This window comes from Leguminivora glycinivorella, chromosome 1 (assembly GCF_023078275.1).
Source record: "Leguminivora glycinivorella isolate SPB_JAAS2020 chromosome 1, LegGlyc_1.1, whole genome shotgun sequence".
Taxonomy (NCBI): Eukaryota; Metazoa; Arthropoda; class Insecta; order Lepidoptera; family Tortricidae; genus Leguminivora; species Leguminivora glycinivorella.
The window spans coordinates 8,447,226-8,466,227 of record NC_062971.1 but is presented as its reverse complement, the minus strand read 5'-3'; the positions used below and the strand labels follow the sequence as shown (position 1 = coordinate 8,466,227).

Sequence of the window (19,002 nt, the reverse complement as noted above, 5' to 3'; positions counted from 1 at the left end):
ATTGACTGAGGCCCACGGTAAGCTCAAGAAGGCTTGTGTTGTGGGTACTCAGACAACGATATATATAATATATAAATACTTATATACATAGAAAACATCCATGACTCAGGAACAAATATCTGTGCTCATCACACAAATAAATGCCCTTACCGGGATTCGAACCTGGGACCGCGGCGTAGCAGGCAGGGTCACTACCGACTGCGCCAGACTGGTCGTCAAACCCGTGGGATTGACCCAACTGTTTACATTTCGTGACTTATACAACGTGTTTCCGGTATCACTCAAAACCTCAGACACCCCAAATGATTTTTATTTTTTTAAACTCATCTTGAGTATTGATCTTTTAATCTGATGGTTACTTTTTTTTTTAATTGAATTTTAATTTTCTGTACAGCTCTACTTGACTTTTAGCTCTACACTCAATAAAATAATTGCTAACTTTCATCATAAAACATAAAACTATTTATTTGTGTACGCTACTGCAACGACATATAGCCTAGGAACCATCCGGTCTTGCTACTACTGGGAAAATAACTTGATTCTATAACAGTACTTTTTATGTCACCAAAAATTAAGTTTGGTAATTTGAAATAGTTTTTTTAGTTAAGCCACCAAAATTTGTGACAAAAAACGTATAATAGAATAAAAAAAAATATTATTTTAATTCACTAAAAATCAGGCGAAAATGGAATCAGGACTTTTGTTTTAAATTCGACTACTTTAATTTATGACCTTTATAACACATTAAGAAACCACCTATTTTTGTGAATGATACTTCGTAGTAATAAGAAGCGGAGTAATTAAATTAGTTATGACACAAGCAATAATAGGACAAGTGAAGTTATGGTTGTTTTGTACATACATTATGTGTTGAAACACTATTTCTACTGAAACCACCCTAAAAACAAAACGGAAGTTTAATATTTTACTAGCTCGGAAGAACATTCACGGCAAAAATTATATCAGCAAAAAAATTGGAACAGACTTTTCGTTAAGATCATAATAAAGAAGTATAAAAAATAAGCCACCTTTAAATGCACGCAAGAAGCGCTAAAACCTGTACTGAAAGAAGTATTTTCATATTTTTCATTTACCTACAAACTCTACTATTGACGATGTCATTTTCTGCATTATTTCAAAAGTTAGTTATTCATTCGTATTTTCATTACATCGCGGTATAATAATATATTTCGCCACCTTTACTATCGCTTAAATAGCTCAGTTATAGTAGCGTAAGACGATGGGCGCGCTCCTGACCTGACGTCGTGGGTTCGATCCTCGGCAGCGGAAATCTTTTTTTCTTGTTATTATTTTTTAATCTCTTATACCCTTTTCAACCCTCTCTTTTTAAATATTGATTTTTTTAGTATTAGATTTACAGGCCATTTCATTGAAATTTTTTTAGACACATGTAATGCAATAAGTTTAAAAATTGTCTTTCAGTATTAGTATTGATTGAAGGTAACCTAAGGTTCAACATCGTTCCTACTAACCGCAATACTCTGTCTTAGCTAACCATCGCTAGACGATATGCCCTTGTAATAAGGATTACAAATGTACAGTGACAGTTGTCCGGTATGACTCATAGATTTATTATATTATTCAGCTAGATTGAGTTGTTAGGCCAAAAAACCGGCCAAGAGCGTGTCGGGCCACGCTCAGTGTAGGGTTCCGTAGTTTTTCGTATTTTTCTCAAAAACTACTGAACCTATCAAGTTCAAAACAATTTTCCTAGAAAGTCTTTACAAAGTTGTACTTTGGTGATTTTTTTCATATTTTTTAAACATATGGTTCAAAAGTTAGAGGGGGGGGGACGCACTTTTTTTTCCTTTAAGAGCGATTATTTCCGAAACTATTAATATTATCAAAAAATGATTTTAGTAAACCCTTATTCATTTTTAAATACCTATCCAACAATATAACACACGTTGGGGTTGGAATGAAAAAAAATATCAGCCCCCACTTTGCATGTAGGGGGTACCTAATAAAACATTTTTTTCCCATTTTTTATTTTTGCACTTTGTTGGCGTGATTGATATACATATTGGTACCAAATTTCAGCTTTCTAGTGCTTACAGTTACTGAGATTATCCGCGGACGGACGGACGGACGGACGGACGGACGGACGGACAGACGGACAGACAGACATGGCGAAACTATAAGGGTTCCTAGTTGACTACGGAACCCTAAAAAGTGTGTCCACATGAAAGGGTAAAGTTGGGGCTGGTCTCCCTCTCGCACTTATTGCCACTGTCAAAATTATTTGAATGACGTCATCACTGTCATTATTTGGGGATACCAGTCAATATTCAAAGTTACTACCAAATCTACTAATACCGAATTAAAGGTTTTTTTAATTGCGCAAATCTTTGGTTTTATGGCTTCATAATAATGACTTACCAATTCGTTACAAGGTATTAATATCCTTGCCTCGATATAATACAAAAATCATTTAAGAAGTTTATAAACTTAGTTATCATACAGGTAAAAATACTACTACTATAGTAATCTCTTTAACACTGGTCACACGTGCGAGAGGGACACCAGCCCCAACTGTGGCCACCAGCCCCTCTCATGTGGACACACTTTTACTAGTCTAATAAGAACGCCTTTCTGCACCGGTGATAAAGTTTAATTTAGTATGGCAAAAAAAGTGTGAGCTCAGTCCCTATTGAAAGTCCATGGTATGACTCAATGAAGAATAATTTGGCTAAATAGTAATCGGAAAACAAGCAAAAAGGGTAGAATATATTTCTATAAGTTATTTTATTCGATTACATTACAAAATGAATGTATTATACATTATAATAATCGTTGTAATTGTATAGATTTAAATAAATAATTTTATTAGTTCAAATGAATGACCATCAAGGAACAAAAACTATTGAGTCGCTATTAGACCGTTTTCACATCATCCGATCCGATAACGGATGTCGGAAGGATATCAATAGAAGAATCGAAGATTCCGCCTGTAATGTATGGGATATCGGTCCGACATCCGATATCGGATCGAATAATGTGAAAACGCACTTAGGTCTACATTTTACACTTTTTAAAACCAAGATTAATTAGAGTCAGTTGTATGGTCGGTATGTAGCTAGTCTCAGATGTGGGAGAAATGTAAATAAAAAGTCGAAAAGTCTATTTGCTAAAATACTATTTGTAAAAATACTATATTGTAAAAGTACTAAAGTAAAAAAAAACTATTTGCTATGTATTTTATATTTCAATAGGCAGGCTTTTGTACCCATATTACAGTACTTTCAATATGTGCTATCCTATAATTAAATTCGAACACTCGCGTAGACACTTCTAATATTATTTGAATGGCATTACCAACATTAAATCTCCTTTTGAAAATAAATTTTAAAGAATATCCTACTATCAGATCAGAGCCACTAATATTTAATTTAAAACAAATGCCTATAATAAATAAATCCGATTAACCTTTGAGTTGTCTGCTGTCGAATTTAATTATTTTCATAGAAAATATTTTAATTTGTATCCTTCCAGCTCGAGATTCTTGGAAGCCCTGTAAATTTTTCTTTGTGACAACAAGATATGACATTTATTTCAGGAAATTTACACATACATACATTACATACATTTATTGTAATAAACGGAGTACAAGTGACCAAGATAAAGATGATACAGTAGGGTATTCTTAAAGTTTATGTAATGAAGAAGTAAAATTGCGGCCTTTTTTAGGTACATATTTCTATTTATGGAATAAATTGGAAATATCTAATATATACCTACATACTTATTATATATTGGTAGCGGCTCCATTCGTTCAATATTCGTTCGCAATTCATTTTGACATATAAGTCATTTGAGCATATTATGACAAAAGGTATTTTGATAAAAAGTTTTTAGTGTGTCGCAGTTCCATTTGCAATTTTGATACTTAGGTCTTTATACACTAAGTTGGTTATGGCATGAACGATTTTTTTCCTAAGCAGATAAGAAGTTAACGTTATTAGCATCAACAAGAATGTTCTAAATGCAATTTAGACCCAGATTTTTAAAACATTTTTGTTATGAATTTTGCGTCCTTGTATTTAATGTCATTGCAGTAGCTTGTACTCATCAACTTATAATATAAATAAAAAAATTAAAAAAATGAATTAAAAAAGCTGTAATATCTACGTATGCGACACTGAGATTTGAACCCGTGACCTGTGGCTTGTAAGTCTAACGATAATCGCCGGGGCTATACCTGGCCGTGACATAGGGGTCGAAATTAGACTTTGCATAGCTTTCGCGTGTTTGTAACAAGCGTTGCTTCAACGATTCTGAAGAATGGAAGAATACATTTCACAAGATGACGGAGATCTGTCAAATGGTAGAAGAGAAAAACGTGAGATAGATGTATGTACTGACAAGTATATACTCTTTTCGACGACTGTCAAATCGGATGCCTAAAATAAATATGTATTTTTTTTAATTACTTTGGACTTTATTATCGGTGGGAAACGTCTGTTTTTAATTTACCTAAAATATTACTTATGTACAAATAGGCATGTAATGAGGAGGAACACTCAAAGGATATGACAGATGGCGCCACCCTATTAGTCCGTGAGACGTGAGAGCGAGAAGCTGATAATTATGTTTTTTCTCTCTCTCTCACACATATGAATGACAGTGACATGCCTAGACTCTTGCATAGGCGCCGCCTGGAGGGGTAAAATGTCAGTGTGCCTCCTCATTTACGTTATTGTGTATAGTAATAGAAGAACAGAATAAAAAGCATGCGACACGGCTCATCACCTACTCTCGGCCCAGCTCCACTGGCGTGGTGGTTTGCCATATGGATTCCTAAATGTAAGACACTAAGGTCCAAACCAAACCACGCAAAATGTAAATATATTATTAAATTAAAGTATTAAATAAAGATCAAACTTATTGGGTGGATTATCATGCGTTAATATTGTTTTATGGGGACAATAAAAGTCAACCTCGTACTATTATCTGTTCCTTATTTGCCCGGTCAAATATTTAGATTTTTTTATTTCCATATAAATATATTGGTGGTTTTTATATGCTAAATATCTGAAATATTATGTGCTATTCATTTCTGCTTAAAAATATCTGTTGTTATATTTGCTCTAGAGCACGTTAGAAAAAATTCAAAAATTCTATATCATTAAAAAAAGTCTTATTTCCCGTCATATATTTAGGTGGCTTCGGGTTGTAAACCTTAAAACTGATTTTTTTTTACATGTGTCCACCATTAAATTACTGTGAGGTATTTTGCTGAAAGAAAACGCTTATTTTTTGGGCGTAGTTTTTTTTAATATCTTCCATTCCAAACTATTGGTGGATTCGAAAATATAGGTTTTTTAAATTGCGATTAAACGCTGTATATGAAAAAAAACTACTGTTGTAGAATTATTTTCAAAAATATCGCACCGTTCTTAGGCTAATAAGGTTTACCAATAGACAGCTAAGATGTCACTGCAAAACACTTTAAAGCTTTGTCACAGTAAACTTCAAATTGGACAGGTAATCGCAGTAAGCAAATTTAAACCCAATATTCAAAATAACAGAGTTGTAATTAAGTACGAGTTCAATTTGTTATGACTTATGATGAACATTAAGATTAAACTGACAAACAACGTCAAACTCGTAGCAGAAAAAATAATCGTCCAAGTAACCAGCCAGTATTAATACCCCCAAATACTGAAAAAGGTAAACAACCTCTAGCAATGCAATATACACAATGTTGTATTACGAATACAATAGAATAGGCACATAAAAAATAACTAAGAATACTAATTTAAATAAAAATATAACCCCCATCAAGATATAGCTCAATCGATTCTACTCTCGATTCTGAACAAACGGTTTTCAGGTTTTTAGTGTTAAGTGAAACTCGGTGTATACTATTGTTAGTAGAAAGAAAGCATGCAATTATGTTAGGTAGGACAATATTATAGTAAAGAGTTACTAATATTAGATACATGTTCCTAAACATCGTGTGGTGGCAGGTGGTCGTTCATCTCGGGCTGCATGGCGGGCTGCATTGCGGCGGTGGGCGTGAACCCGCTGGACGTGGTGAAGACGCGCATGCAGACACTCACTAAGGGCGCCGGCGAGCGCCAGTATTCCGGCATCGTCGACTGCATCACGTCAGTATACTTCTACACTTTTTGACGTGATAACGTCTAATAACTCGTTACTACGGGCAGCATGCACGAAAAAGATGACGTCATTGTCCCGTTTCCCAATATAGCTTAAGCGCCATCTATTGGCGCGCGTTGGAACTAAGCGGCTGATCGATGCGCTCGGTATGGTTGTAGCGTGTGGCCTGAGTAAAGCACCACAGCTGCGACAGATGGCGCGCCCGTGTTTATTATTTTTGAGTGTTTGTAATTTAAAAACATGAAAGATTGCATTAAAATAAGCATCTTTTATAGAATGAAGTTGTTTGAAAAACCTACTTATTTAGGAGTTAGAGCAGTACGAAGTTGCGAATTTTCCCATAGTATTTACTAAGGCGCCAGAGACTTAATAAATTTACGATGATTTTTTTTACCAATATAACCTATGTTAATATTGATAAATCATATAGAACACGTTTAAATAAGGATGTTTTGTTATATAAACTTTTTCTTCTCCATTAATATTTACTGAGATATTAGGGTTCTAAGATTAGTAAATGGCACTAGCACTTTAATAAAATTAACGCGTGTCTCGCAAACGGTCTAGGATACAAAATGACGACTTTTATATAGGTATAGGTTAGGTTCGTTAGGTATCTTCAAACGGCCGAAGGCTCCTATTCTGTGCAGTTTCTGTAATAAGCGGGGCTCCGTCGATATCGCTTTCTGTCTCTGGCGCCTTAGTAATGCTACGGGAAAATTTTGCAACTTTGCACCACTCTAACTCCTAAATTAGTAGGTTTTAAAAAAAACTTTAATTTATAAAAGATGCTTATTTTAATGCATTCTTTCTAATAAGAACAAAACACTATGCTAGAAAGAGTGCAGAGGAAGTTCTGTAGGCACATTTAGAAACGACTGTACGGATATTACCCATATATGTATCCATCTCTATTCGTAACAGGAATGGTTGGTCTTCAAACTCTAGAAACCAGACGGAAACTGCTGCATATTATGCATTACCGCCAACTGTTTCACCATAGAGTAGATGACGCATCCGTGCTTGAGAGAATGGGGCTGCAAGTGCCAAGAGCGAATGTGGTGGTTGGCATGCCGGGCGCGGTGCCGGCGCGGCGGCGGCGGCGCCTGTTCGCGGCGGCCGGCGCACCGCTCGAGCCCGAGCTGCTCTTAACCGCATCATGTTGGAGACAGACGATATTGACATATTTGCTGATAGTGTTGGTGTGTTTTACAGAAAACTCTTAAGGTTCATAGACTCTACACTCCTTAGGTGATTAATGTAATAACCATAGTTTAACTTTTAAGTGTGTTTGCTTTTATTTATGTCAATTTAACATGTACATAATTATATTACCACATAAGTGCTTTGGTGAAATACTGTTAACTTTTGTGTATTTTTAATAAATAAATAAATAAACAAAAAAACGTGAAAAAGTCCCAGAATCGGGCCCCTTTTACTATACTCTGACCGCCCCTGTCTATACTACTGTAATGTTTGACGTTATCACGTTAAACTACCGTCCGTAAACCGACTTTACAGACAACCAATTTTTTAATATGGCAATAGACTAGACTTATCTTGACATATTTTATGTAGCTGATACAAGATATCGGCCGCGCCCTCGTCCATCAAAAGCGTCCTTTTTATGTAGGGTTTTGTTTTAAAGATCGCACGACCCTGCAAATGACTAATAACAGTACAGGAGTAGGAAAAATAAATAAAAATATGTCAGAATGGGCTGATATGCTATTTGTTCAGTTGGCTTAACATAACCTTGTGCGCAGGTCGACGCTCAAGAACGAGGGTGTGATGGCGTTCTTCAAAGGCGGCGCCTGCCGAGTGATGGTGATCGCGCCGCTGTTCGGCATCGCGCAGACCATCTACTACCTCGGCATCGCGGAGACGCTGCTCGGCATCCCCAGATAAACGACATCGGCATCACGATAAGCGGAATCTACGATTCAAATATTATCAGCTGGCGCTGATCGCAATTGGTGGGTGAGCGTTCGAGTTAAAATGTTCTATTGTCGCTCTGTATGTGTTATATTCTGTGATGTGATGGAAATTTAATTGAAAATTATTAGTTCTCTTTGGGAGTAAATGGGGTTTTTTTTAAACCGGCGAGCTACATGAGCCAGTCGTTATTCAAACTTGCAAAATTGTTTTTAAAAACTTATTTGAAACATGAGATGTCTCAGTAAACTGATATTCCAAATCCTATTCGATATATGAACGGTTATTGTTCGGAATCATTGTACACTTTTTATTATTGTTGAAAATCAATCGTGTTTACGTTGTAAGCTCCTCTGTTACGCTTATAGCTCAGTTATTTAAATTAAAATTATACTTTAAGTTACTTAAGTCAAGAGCAAATCAGTGATATTAATTTATTTTTTTGTTACCGTAATTTTATTATAACTGTTGCAGTAAAGGCTAGCTGATTCATGAAATATAATGAATTTTGTATGTATAATTTTATTCTTTAACATGGTGCGTGAGTTCTTAAAGATTTCGTTATACTGAATCCGCTTATAACAAATAAACAAATTTCTATTACTGTTGGAATTAAATGATAAATTGTAAACTGCAAAACGTCATTATTTCGCAAAGTAAGCAAATATGTATAACTACTAGGCTGTGTATGTTTTGTTATTTTATTTTTATATATAATTATTTGATTGCTGCCTTTACAATATACCTTACACATATGAGCTGTGGTGGATGAGAAATAATATGAAGTAAAATAATGTGATAGGTACTTTGTTCTGTCCAAAAGAACACTCTCCTAAAGATATCCGACCGCTTTTATTAACTTTAGTCGCTTGTTCATATTAATTTAGAGAAGTTGATATGTTTTATCAGTGATGATGACAATAATATCATGCGTGTAAAATAGTCAACTAGGTAGAATGAAATTAACTTAATTCGTGTCCAATTTTATCAATGTCAATTGAATGATGTATGTGGTGTGTTTCTGTAGAATACGATTCTCATCTCGATAGTCACTGATAAGACTATCGTATATTATCACACTGCCAATATACATTGACAAACAACATCTTAGGGCCGGTTGTATCAAACCGCCTGTCACCGTTAAAGCGTTCGTTAAATTTTATTGTATGGGAAGTTCCATAGACGTCTGCTGCGTGACGATGATGTGTCTGTCAAATTTAATATGGTTGATGCAACTGGCCCTTATACTTGAATACCTATATCTAATTTAAAGTCCGTTCCGTTAAGTGTCGGGAACTCACAGGTATTGCCACTGGAAATGCAGGCGTCCTTAGGATATGGTGACTGGGTGCTTACTATCAGGTTGATCATATGCTTGTTTGTCCGCAACGTGGTATTTACAATAAATTAAGTCTGTTAAGATATTGCACATCATCTAATGAGTAAAATATATACATCGTGGGCCTGAATAACCTGAAATATTTTAACCACGCGTTTTTGATGTAAAACAAGCAAAAAATATTATATGTCTTTTTTAATCTTTGGATATTTTTTTTTAGATTTTTCAATGTATTTTCATATAAAAAGTAAATGTTATTCATAAAACTGGCACTTAAAATGAGTTTTAACGTTTTTTAAACTCTTTTTTGAAAGATTTTACATCTCACTTTTTGACATCTATCAATGAGGATAGTGAGACACCATAATGGCACCAACGCCGTTAAAAAGGCATTTTGTACTAAGTGTTACTTACTAAGAAAATATTTTTTTTATTTCAATTGGTAACTAGGCGATATCCAGAAAAGTTAATATGACATTATAGTCTCTAGATGTGGTCAGGAATACACTGTTAAAATATTTCAGGTTATTCGGGGCCACGGTGTATAGAAAACTTACGTAGGTACCATACACGTAGAAACTTCATTTATAAAACGAAATATAGGAACTTATATAAGTACCGTAGTAGCATGGAAGCACCCTGCAATTATGTATTATCTAGTACAAGTAAGGAGACAAGTTCACGGTACAAATCGTCGCTGTACAATTATTAAAGTGACTTAGATGTCGTAAAATTGATGTTGTTTGCATGCCTACATTTTTCGTCTGCGTTATTGAATAACCGTGTTACGAATATATTTAATCCCTATTATACTTATAAAGATATCATAAAGACAATAACATGCCAACGTTGTTAAAACCATTATAAATGTGTTTGTGGTATTATAAGGTAATGTAATTTATACATATGTTTGATCATGTCAATTAAACTAGGCAACTCCTTCCATGACTTTCCTCTGGGATTCTCCAATATGTATAAGATGATCCTAAATGAAACATGTCTCAGTTTGCCATATCAAAATTATTGAAAGAGAGTCTACTTTTTATATAGACATGGATTAAGCATCAAGTGCGAACAAACACTTTCAGTTCTGCAAATGGGAATTGTAGTAAATTCTTCAACAATTGACCACTTCTCATCTAGAAGACAGCAGAAATATACTTTTCTCAAACATGGTATGAATTCCTTATAATAGGCCGCGAAGTATGACGTTTCAGGTGCGGTTAGAACCGGTACAAGTCCTCTGTATTTAATGTATGGAAAAAATGAAAAAAAAACAAAAAAAACAAAAGGGACTTTACAAGCGTTCAGACTTCAACTTGTGTATAGTATACGCAATATTTTCTTTGTGCTAACGTTTTGATTTCTTTTTGGAATGTTTCACAGGGGAACGAAAATTTGATTATTTTTGCGCTACGACGCACGGTTTAGGAGATACAGCTATTTAATAGTTATTTGTTATACAAGGGGGCAAAGTTGTATTTTAACGCCGAGTGTGGAATTGAAAAACGAGCAAGTGAAAGGATTCTATAGTTGAACCACGAGCAAAGCGAGTGGTTCGAGATTAGAATCCTGAACTTGCGAGTTTTTAACACACGAGAAGTAAAATACACTTGCACCCGAGTGTAACACAAAACTTTTCCCCTCACTATAGCGAGGAAACTACAACGCAAAAAATGCGTTTATCACTGCCACCAGTAGTTTCACAGGTGGTAAATCATCTTTATTACTAGATTCACCTACTTTTATCAATTTTAAAGCAGTTAATTTGACTCTATTCGAGGTCAAATTACTTTACCCACTAGTGGATAAAATGCGTTTTTACCCGCTGGTATTAAAGGACAAAACACGTGTTTCTGAGCTAGTGAGGGGAAAAGATTTTTATTTTCAGTAAACTTTTATGTATTTCATACCATATTTGAGAAAAGCACTATACATACCTCGGCGGGAAATATGTTGTTGACGGCCGAAGACATACATATAGACGGACGAGCAAAGCGAGGCCCGTAGGTCTGAGGCGGGTAACCCCATATTTCCCGCTTTTGTCCCGGCCTCTGTAGTAATGTACTATGCAATAAATTAGATGTGCTTTCTTTTTATTCGCAGTTGTACAAGGCAAAAAAACGAAGAATACGGCTATTGCTGAACCAAAGATTTCCTTTGGTAGGATTGGTCCTTAGGGCCCAAGGATGGATTTTAGAAGTGGGGCCACCGTGATTTTTGATGTTAGTTTTTTGAGGTTTTGGTAGCTTCTGCTCTGGAGGAAAATAGGATCTCAATCTATATAGAGGCATTCATTATGCTACTATTCCAAGTTTGGTACCATATCTGTATGACTTATGGATTTCAAATACATTATAGGACTCATATGTGCACGAGACAGAGATGTTAAACTATGTAGAATAAAAAAGAAATAAGTAAAGTTTACAGTATTTATTAAAAAAAAATCTAACACAAAAAATTTAAAAAATTGGCACGATGATTCCTAGGATCCTAGCCCTCGTCTTCTAATACCTCTAAATCCAATTCTATATCATCTTCGATGAGTGCTTCGCGGTCCATTACACTGTAACAAAAAATAAAACAATGATTATCCAAAAAAGTTGAAACAAACCAGCAAGCAAACTAAAAGCGAAACTTATTCAAACACTAATATACCTAGAATTATCGCAGTTGCCATTACAGGTCTTGCATAGAAGTGTGCATGGCATTCCTTCTCATCTACAAGAACAACGGCCTCTACAGCTGTTCTTACATCCACATTTTACCAACTCTCATATGGACAACCCAGCAAAGTATCTGGGATGCGGCGCGAGAGCTGGTAAAATGTGGATGTGAGAACAGCTGTAGAGGCCGTTGTTCTTGTAGACGAGAAGGATTGCCATATGCACACTCCTATGCAAGACCTGTAATGGCAACTGTGTAATTCTAGGTATATTAGTGTTTGAATAACTCTCGCTTCTAGTTTGCTTGCTGGTTTGTTTCAACTTTTTTGGATAATCATTGTTTTATTTTTTATTACAGTGTAATAGACCACGAAGCACTCATCGAAGATGATATAGAATTGGATTTAGAGGTATTGGAAGACGAGGGCTAGGATCCTAGGAATCATCGTGCCAATTTTTTAGATTTTTTGTGTTAGATTTTTTAAAAATAAATACTGTAATCTTTACTTATTTCTTCTTTATTCTACGTAGTTTAACATCTGTCTCGTGCAAATATGAGTCCTATAATGTATTTGACATCCTTAAGTCATACAAATATGGTACCAAACTTGGAATAGTAGCATAATGAATGCCTTTATATAGATTGAGACCCTATTTTCCTCCAGAGCAGAAGCTACCAAAACCTCAAAAAACTAACATCAAAAATCACGGTGGCCTCACTTCTTAAATCCATCCTTAGGCCCTAAGGACCAATCCCACCAAAGGAAATCTTTGGTTCAGCAATAGCCGTATAATTCACCCTACAGATGCAACTATTTAGATATATAAAATATAGGTAGATGTTGAAATAGTACTAATACATCAGTAGGCCTAGCACATGATGGCCGCGGGAGTATGTCGCCGCGAGATAGACTACCTGTCCTTATGTCATTAATACAATTAGACAAAGACGTGTCATCTATCTCGCGGCGACATACTCCCGCGGCCATCATGTGCTAGGCCTACTGAAGCCGGGAAAATGAGGATTTCCGGCCAAGTGGGTATATACCGCCGAGCGAGCGTGTGAGTGAGGCCGGATAGGGATACGAGGCCGGGAATCCGTTTTCACGCCGAGGCATGTATAGTGCTTTTCTCAAACATGCAATGAAATAAAAAAAAATGCTCTAAAGGACAATATTTAAAAAAAAAATTACTTTGCAGGCCTAGGCCTGAAAAATAATATGAAATCCCTTTACAGTCCTCTCGAGTTGTTGCGCCCAAAAAGCGATACTTCCCAGCCCATTTTAAGGAACGTAAAGACAATATTTCATTGCATGTTTGAGAAAATAAATATTACGTTAACAACACGTGAAGTTTTACTTATACAACGTGTTTCCGGTATCACTCAAAGTCTCAGACACCCCAACAGATTTTTATTTTTTTAAACTCATCTAGAGTAGAATATCTTTTAATCTGATGGTTACTTTTTTTTTAAATTGAATTTTTAGATTTCTGTACAGCTCTACTTGACTTTTAGCTCTACACTCAATAAAATAATTGCTAACTACCATCATAAACCATAAAACTATTTTTCTACTTGTCGACTGTAATCTGTCAATTAGGGCACTACAGACTAAACTATAAGTGCTAACTTTTCAGTGTTGGATACTCTATGGCAGTTCCGACTCAATTATAATAAGCTCATTATAGTTGACTTTAGTTAACTGTAATTATTTCAAAAATAGAACTTCATACAATTTCTATACTAATTTGCGATACCTGGCAAATTTTCCTGCATCTGAAACACATTTTTTTTATCTGTCGCGTTATTGGCCAATCAGAGACGGTTATTACAAACAATTGGTTGCTAGGTAATTCGATGTTGATACAACGGTGAACGACTCTATTAACAATAATTTTAACTTGCATGAATGATGATATTTCCGTCCATTGATGATGAAGATGACTCGTAGAAAAAGTATTGTATACAATAGTGATATAATTAAGCTTTTCACTCTCGTACCGTACTATTAGGCCACTCAGCAAGCTTCGTGGCCTAAACATGGTACTTGACTGAAAAGCTTTGTATTATATCACGATTGTATAAAATACTATTATTTATGTACGTTACTGCAACGACATTAAGGTTTACCAATAGACAGCTAAGATGTCATTGTAAAAGACTTTAAAGTATCTTTAAAGCTTTGTCACAGTAAACTTCAAATCGGACAGGTAATCGCAGTAAGCAAATTTAAACCCAATATTCAGAATGACAAGGTTGTAATTAGGTACGAGTTCAATTTGTTATGACTTATGATAAATATTAAGATTAAACTGACAAACAACGTCAAACTCGTAGCGGAAAAAATAATCGCCCAAGTAACCAGCCAGTATTAATACCCCTAAATACTGAAAAAAATTAAAATGAAAATGAAAAATGAAAAATATTTATTGTAGATAAGTAGGTATAAAGCTAAACCTAAGTATTACATTTGTACGGACTACAATCTACGAGCAGGGCCGGATTAAGGGTAGAGCGAGTGGAGCGGCCGCTCTAGGCGCCACATGGTAAGGGGGCGCCAAAATCGAGAATGTGGAAATATCCATACAAAAAAAATTATACATTGTGTTGTGTGGGCGCGCACATTTCACAAAATGGCGAGACGAGTCGGGAATTAATACTCCTATTGAAAATCTAGATTTGTAATTCAGATTAAGTGGAAAGTTGGACCACATAGCCAACATATACCAACATTCATAAAGGCGCTGTTGCTAGGGCATCGTAAAAGGAGGATTCTATTAGCCCTTGACGAACCACATTGTTTTGCGGCCCAAAGACAAAGCTACGTCGTTATCCAAATGCAAAAATATGAGTCTATATCCGATAGTCTAAAGCGGAGTGCCTCATAAAGCCAAAGGCGCGAAAAGTCTCAGAGAGGCGCAATTTTGTGAGTCACAGGAGATGAGCGAACTTCAAAGGACTAAGATCCCGAAGGGCACTTAGTGGCAAAATAATTACAACTCTCAAATATATGGGCACCCTGACGGTGACGATAGAATTCACAGTTAATGTCTTAATTACAACTCTTAGTTTTATAAAAATAATAGTGATGGCGAAATATAAGGCCTAATAGTGGGGTACATAGGCGCCCTGTGAAGTCAAAATACCCCAAAATATGCCAAAGACCGCAGCTCTGCAATTGATCAAAGCTTGGAAACTCGCTGCTTCCCCGCTAGCGGGTTGAGTTTTAATAAATTGCGTCAATAGGAAAAATAATCGCGCTCGCTTCGCTCGCGCTTACTATTTACATCAGTTCTCTTTTAGTTACTTACGAAAAATTCCGCGCGCACAGCTCTCGCGTTTACATTTCAAGTCTGATTTCTTGACTTGGCCACTATAGTACTTTTGTTTGTTATTTTATGTACCTACATGATATCGACGTTCAGCCCCACGTAATTATACTAGGGTGCGACTGAGAAAGTTCAACCCTTGTCCCTTTTCTGTATGATGAAATCCATAAATTCTGTATTGCCTTGCGGCATTACTATGAAAAAAATTTCGCGCTCGCTACGCTCGCGATTTTTTAATCTACGTCGTAAACCTTCTTCCCAAGGGCGCCGAAATTCAAACTCGCTCTACCCTGATCGAATGCACGGGCCGGCGCTGTCTACGAGTATGTTAATATCTAACTTATCCCAAAGTGAAATGCAACCAAAAAATAACTAATCATACTAATTTAAACAAAAATATTACCCCCATCAAGATATAGCTCTAATCGATTCTACTCTCGTTTCTGAACAAACGGTTTTCAGGTTTTTTGTATTAAGTGAAACACGGTGTATACAAGTTTTGTCACTAGAGAATAGTGTTAAGTTCAAATGGACGTAGTTTAAGGAAATGCATCCAACACACAAAAAAATAACATTGAATTTAAACTTTCCTCGGATGGATCCTTTGCGCTAAACTACGTCCAAATGTTCTATGGGAAGATAATTAGCGCTTAGATTTTTATAATTTGTTGCTTTTTTTAGTGACGGAAACGGCTTGACAGGCAATAGCTAATACCGTATTAGCAATCAAGGCTAATTTATATAGGATTTACAGTCTCCATACTAAGAATCGTACCTCATTTTTTAGCGCCATCTATTAAATACTATCTATAACTACACTGAGATGACAATTTTTTTTTTCAAAATGTGTATTGACGTGATATCATGATATTCATGATATTAAAATAAAGAAGCATGTAATTTGTTCTTATAACTAACTTAACCACAAAAAACCCGCGACATAGTGGACCGATTTTCATATAACATGGCCAGGAACACTCCCGGCTATTCCGGCTAACTCTGCTTTCAAACAAAAAGAACTCGTCAAACTAATAACACCCCGTCGTTTTTGCGTCGGGGGTTAAAAAATAGAAACACGCAAAAATATTTAGGAAAATTAAAATGTATGTCGAGGAAATTAAATAATGCATAGGGCTACATTACAGCCCGCCATAAAATACCTATATCGGAGCTGGTTTCTTTGCTACCTTTGGTACGGAACTCTATTTTAACCCCTCGTATGTCTGAGCATTGGTCAGTACGTGGAAATTTTATCCAGTTTAAATTTTAAGGTCACTTTTTCAATGATAAATTTGACAGGCGACAGACATACGACATAGGATTACATTCATGCCGACTACATTTATGGAGATTAGATACTTCTATTCTCCCTGGACTACATTGTTGTGCAGCGCCTAGCGCCATCTTTTGACAAGATTGATAAATAATGAGTTCTCTTATTCTGTAAATATTGTTGCTACTCGTCAACAGATAGCTCTGTAGAAATAGTGTTGTCCAAAAACCGGTATTGAATAATACACGATTTTATGGCAACACTAACTCTCAAACGTCAAATAAACCGACGCTACCACAGACTAGAAAATATTGTCTGGCATCTCTATGCTATGGAGATTAGAGGGAGGAGCGTCATCTTTAACTATCAAATGTGCACATATAAAAGAGGAGATAGGTGGCGCGGCAATCGCTGGTACATAAGGATTTGACAATCGCCTTCTCGGTAGTAACCCCGCCTACGGAGCAAGAGGTCCCGGGTTCAAATCCTGATGAGGGTTTTTTATATGTTTTTCTACAGATATTTTTTCCTTATTTTATTATTATCCATAAATCTTGTTACAACATTAAAATTAAATTTATGCGAAAATAAAGGAAATTTCATTCGAAAGACTTACAACATTACCTAAGATGGGACAAACAATGTAAATAGACATATCATAAATAAAACAGTAACTAAACACAATTAAAATACACAAAAAGATAATTCAAATAAAATAAAAATAATAACAAAAAGACCGCTTGTCAAGATCGAACCTGGTTACATCTGCATACGAAGCAAGCGCACTACCACATGTAAAGTAAAATCCATAAACCTACGGACTACGTCTTGACATGCCAATAGATATTTATGACATACTTGCCATAGCGTGACAGATAATTGATTATCGTCGGACATGGCATTTTACTTTTTACCTACAGGCTCGGAAACCTTTTTATGTTTTAAAACTAGTGGGTAAAAATGCGTGGCATCCATCCACTACCTCGAAGATACATAGAACAAACCAAAATGTGTACCTCTTATTTGAAACTAATATACTTATTCTTGATTTAAACGTGTCTGTTGTATGTACTTTACAACTTGTCGATATATTGTTATCGACATATACCCTTCCCTATTTTAATTTTGCTGTTCCTGGTATCATTTTACCTGTCAGTCATTTGTCAATTTAGTCCGTAGGATTATGAATTTTACTTTACAACTTGACGAAATCAGCCTACAGAAACGAACGTCTAATGTCATGTCATGTTCCTGTCCATTGAGCGACACATGCGCTCCTAGCGGAGAGATTTGTAACTTCAGTTTAACACTGACAGCCGGTCATTTTTGCGACTGTTCTACTTCGACAGTTAGGCTTCCTTTAAATTCTACATTCCATACTCTATGCCGTTAGAGTATTTGTGAGATTTTGCTGAAACCTTGAATTTTTCGTATTACACAGTGAATATTAGTGAAAAGTGCATTTTGTGACATACATAGGAATAAATTTTCCCAAAAATGGCTAATATTGGCCCCAAGAAAGACGGCGGGCCCAACGTAGAATATTTCCAGTCACCGGAATCGCTAGCTCACACACACACACACACACACACACAATCACGCCTGTATCCCACAAAGGGGTAGGCAGAACACATGAAACTAAAGCTTCAGTGCCACTCTTGGCAAATAAGGGGTTGAAAGAAAACAAAACTGTGACATTCAGTGATAGGTTGCCAGCCTCTCGCCTATGCCACAATTTAACCCATATCCCATAGTCGCCTTCTACGACACCCACGGGAAGAAAGGGGGTGGTGAAATTCTTAACCAGTCACCACACAGGCATCACTAGCTCAATTCGATCAAATTCGTGTTTGGTTGCAGAAAAATTGCAAAAAGGTACACTCTATCATTCATTACAAGTTTACTATTACAACGATCTAATAAATTAGATTAACATGTAAAATTGTTTTTCTACTCCCGAACTGTTATTCGTCATTTACAGGGTCGTGCACAGATCTTTAAAACCCTACATAAAGGTCTATTCCCCAAAGCCAGCGTCCGCCGGCTTTCCGCGCATGCGCGCAGTATCGAAAAAACTGAAAACGCATTGTTTGGCTCTGTAACCATGGCAACGCCTTATAACGACACTGCGGGCGTGCGCGGGAAGGCTTTGCGCAGCCGAGCTGACAGTGCAAACCTTTGAGTCAAAATACAGGAAACAGAATGAATTTCACGAAATTTATTTAAGAAAACTATTAAAAACTAAGTGCATGGTCGTAGAAAAAGTATTGTATGCAACGGTGTTTAACTGAGTCAAAAAATACTCGTGGCGTCTC

The 19,002-nt window shown here is 36.0% G+C and overlaps 2 protein-coding genes across 2 annotated transcripts in view; one reads left to right on the top strand and one right to left on the bottom strand.

Annotated features, from left to right (window-relative positions):
• Positions 1-10,359, top strand: part of LOC125232058 (mitochondrial glutamate carrier 1-like) — a 33,570-nt gene extending 23,211 nt beyond the window's left edge. The window contains exons 7-8 of the mRNA XM_048137676.1: positions 5,991-6,131; positions 7,911-10,359. Of these exons, the coding sequence (XP_047993633.1) occupies positions 5,991-6,131; positions 7,911-8,052 (283 nt within the window). The 3' untranslated portion in view covers positions 8,053-10,359. The remainder of the gene's footprint in view (positions 1-5,990; positions 6,132-7,910) is intronic.
• The window catches only part of LOC125232066 (tol-Pal system protein TolA-like), a 65,511-nt gene that overhangs the window by 31,478 nt on the left and 15,031 nt on the right, over positions 1-19,002 (bottom strand). The window lies entirely within an intron of this gene.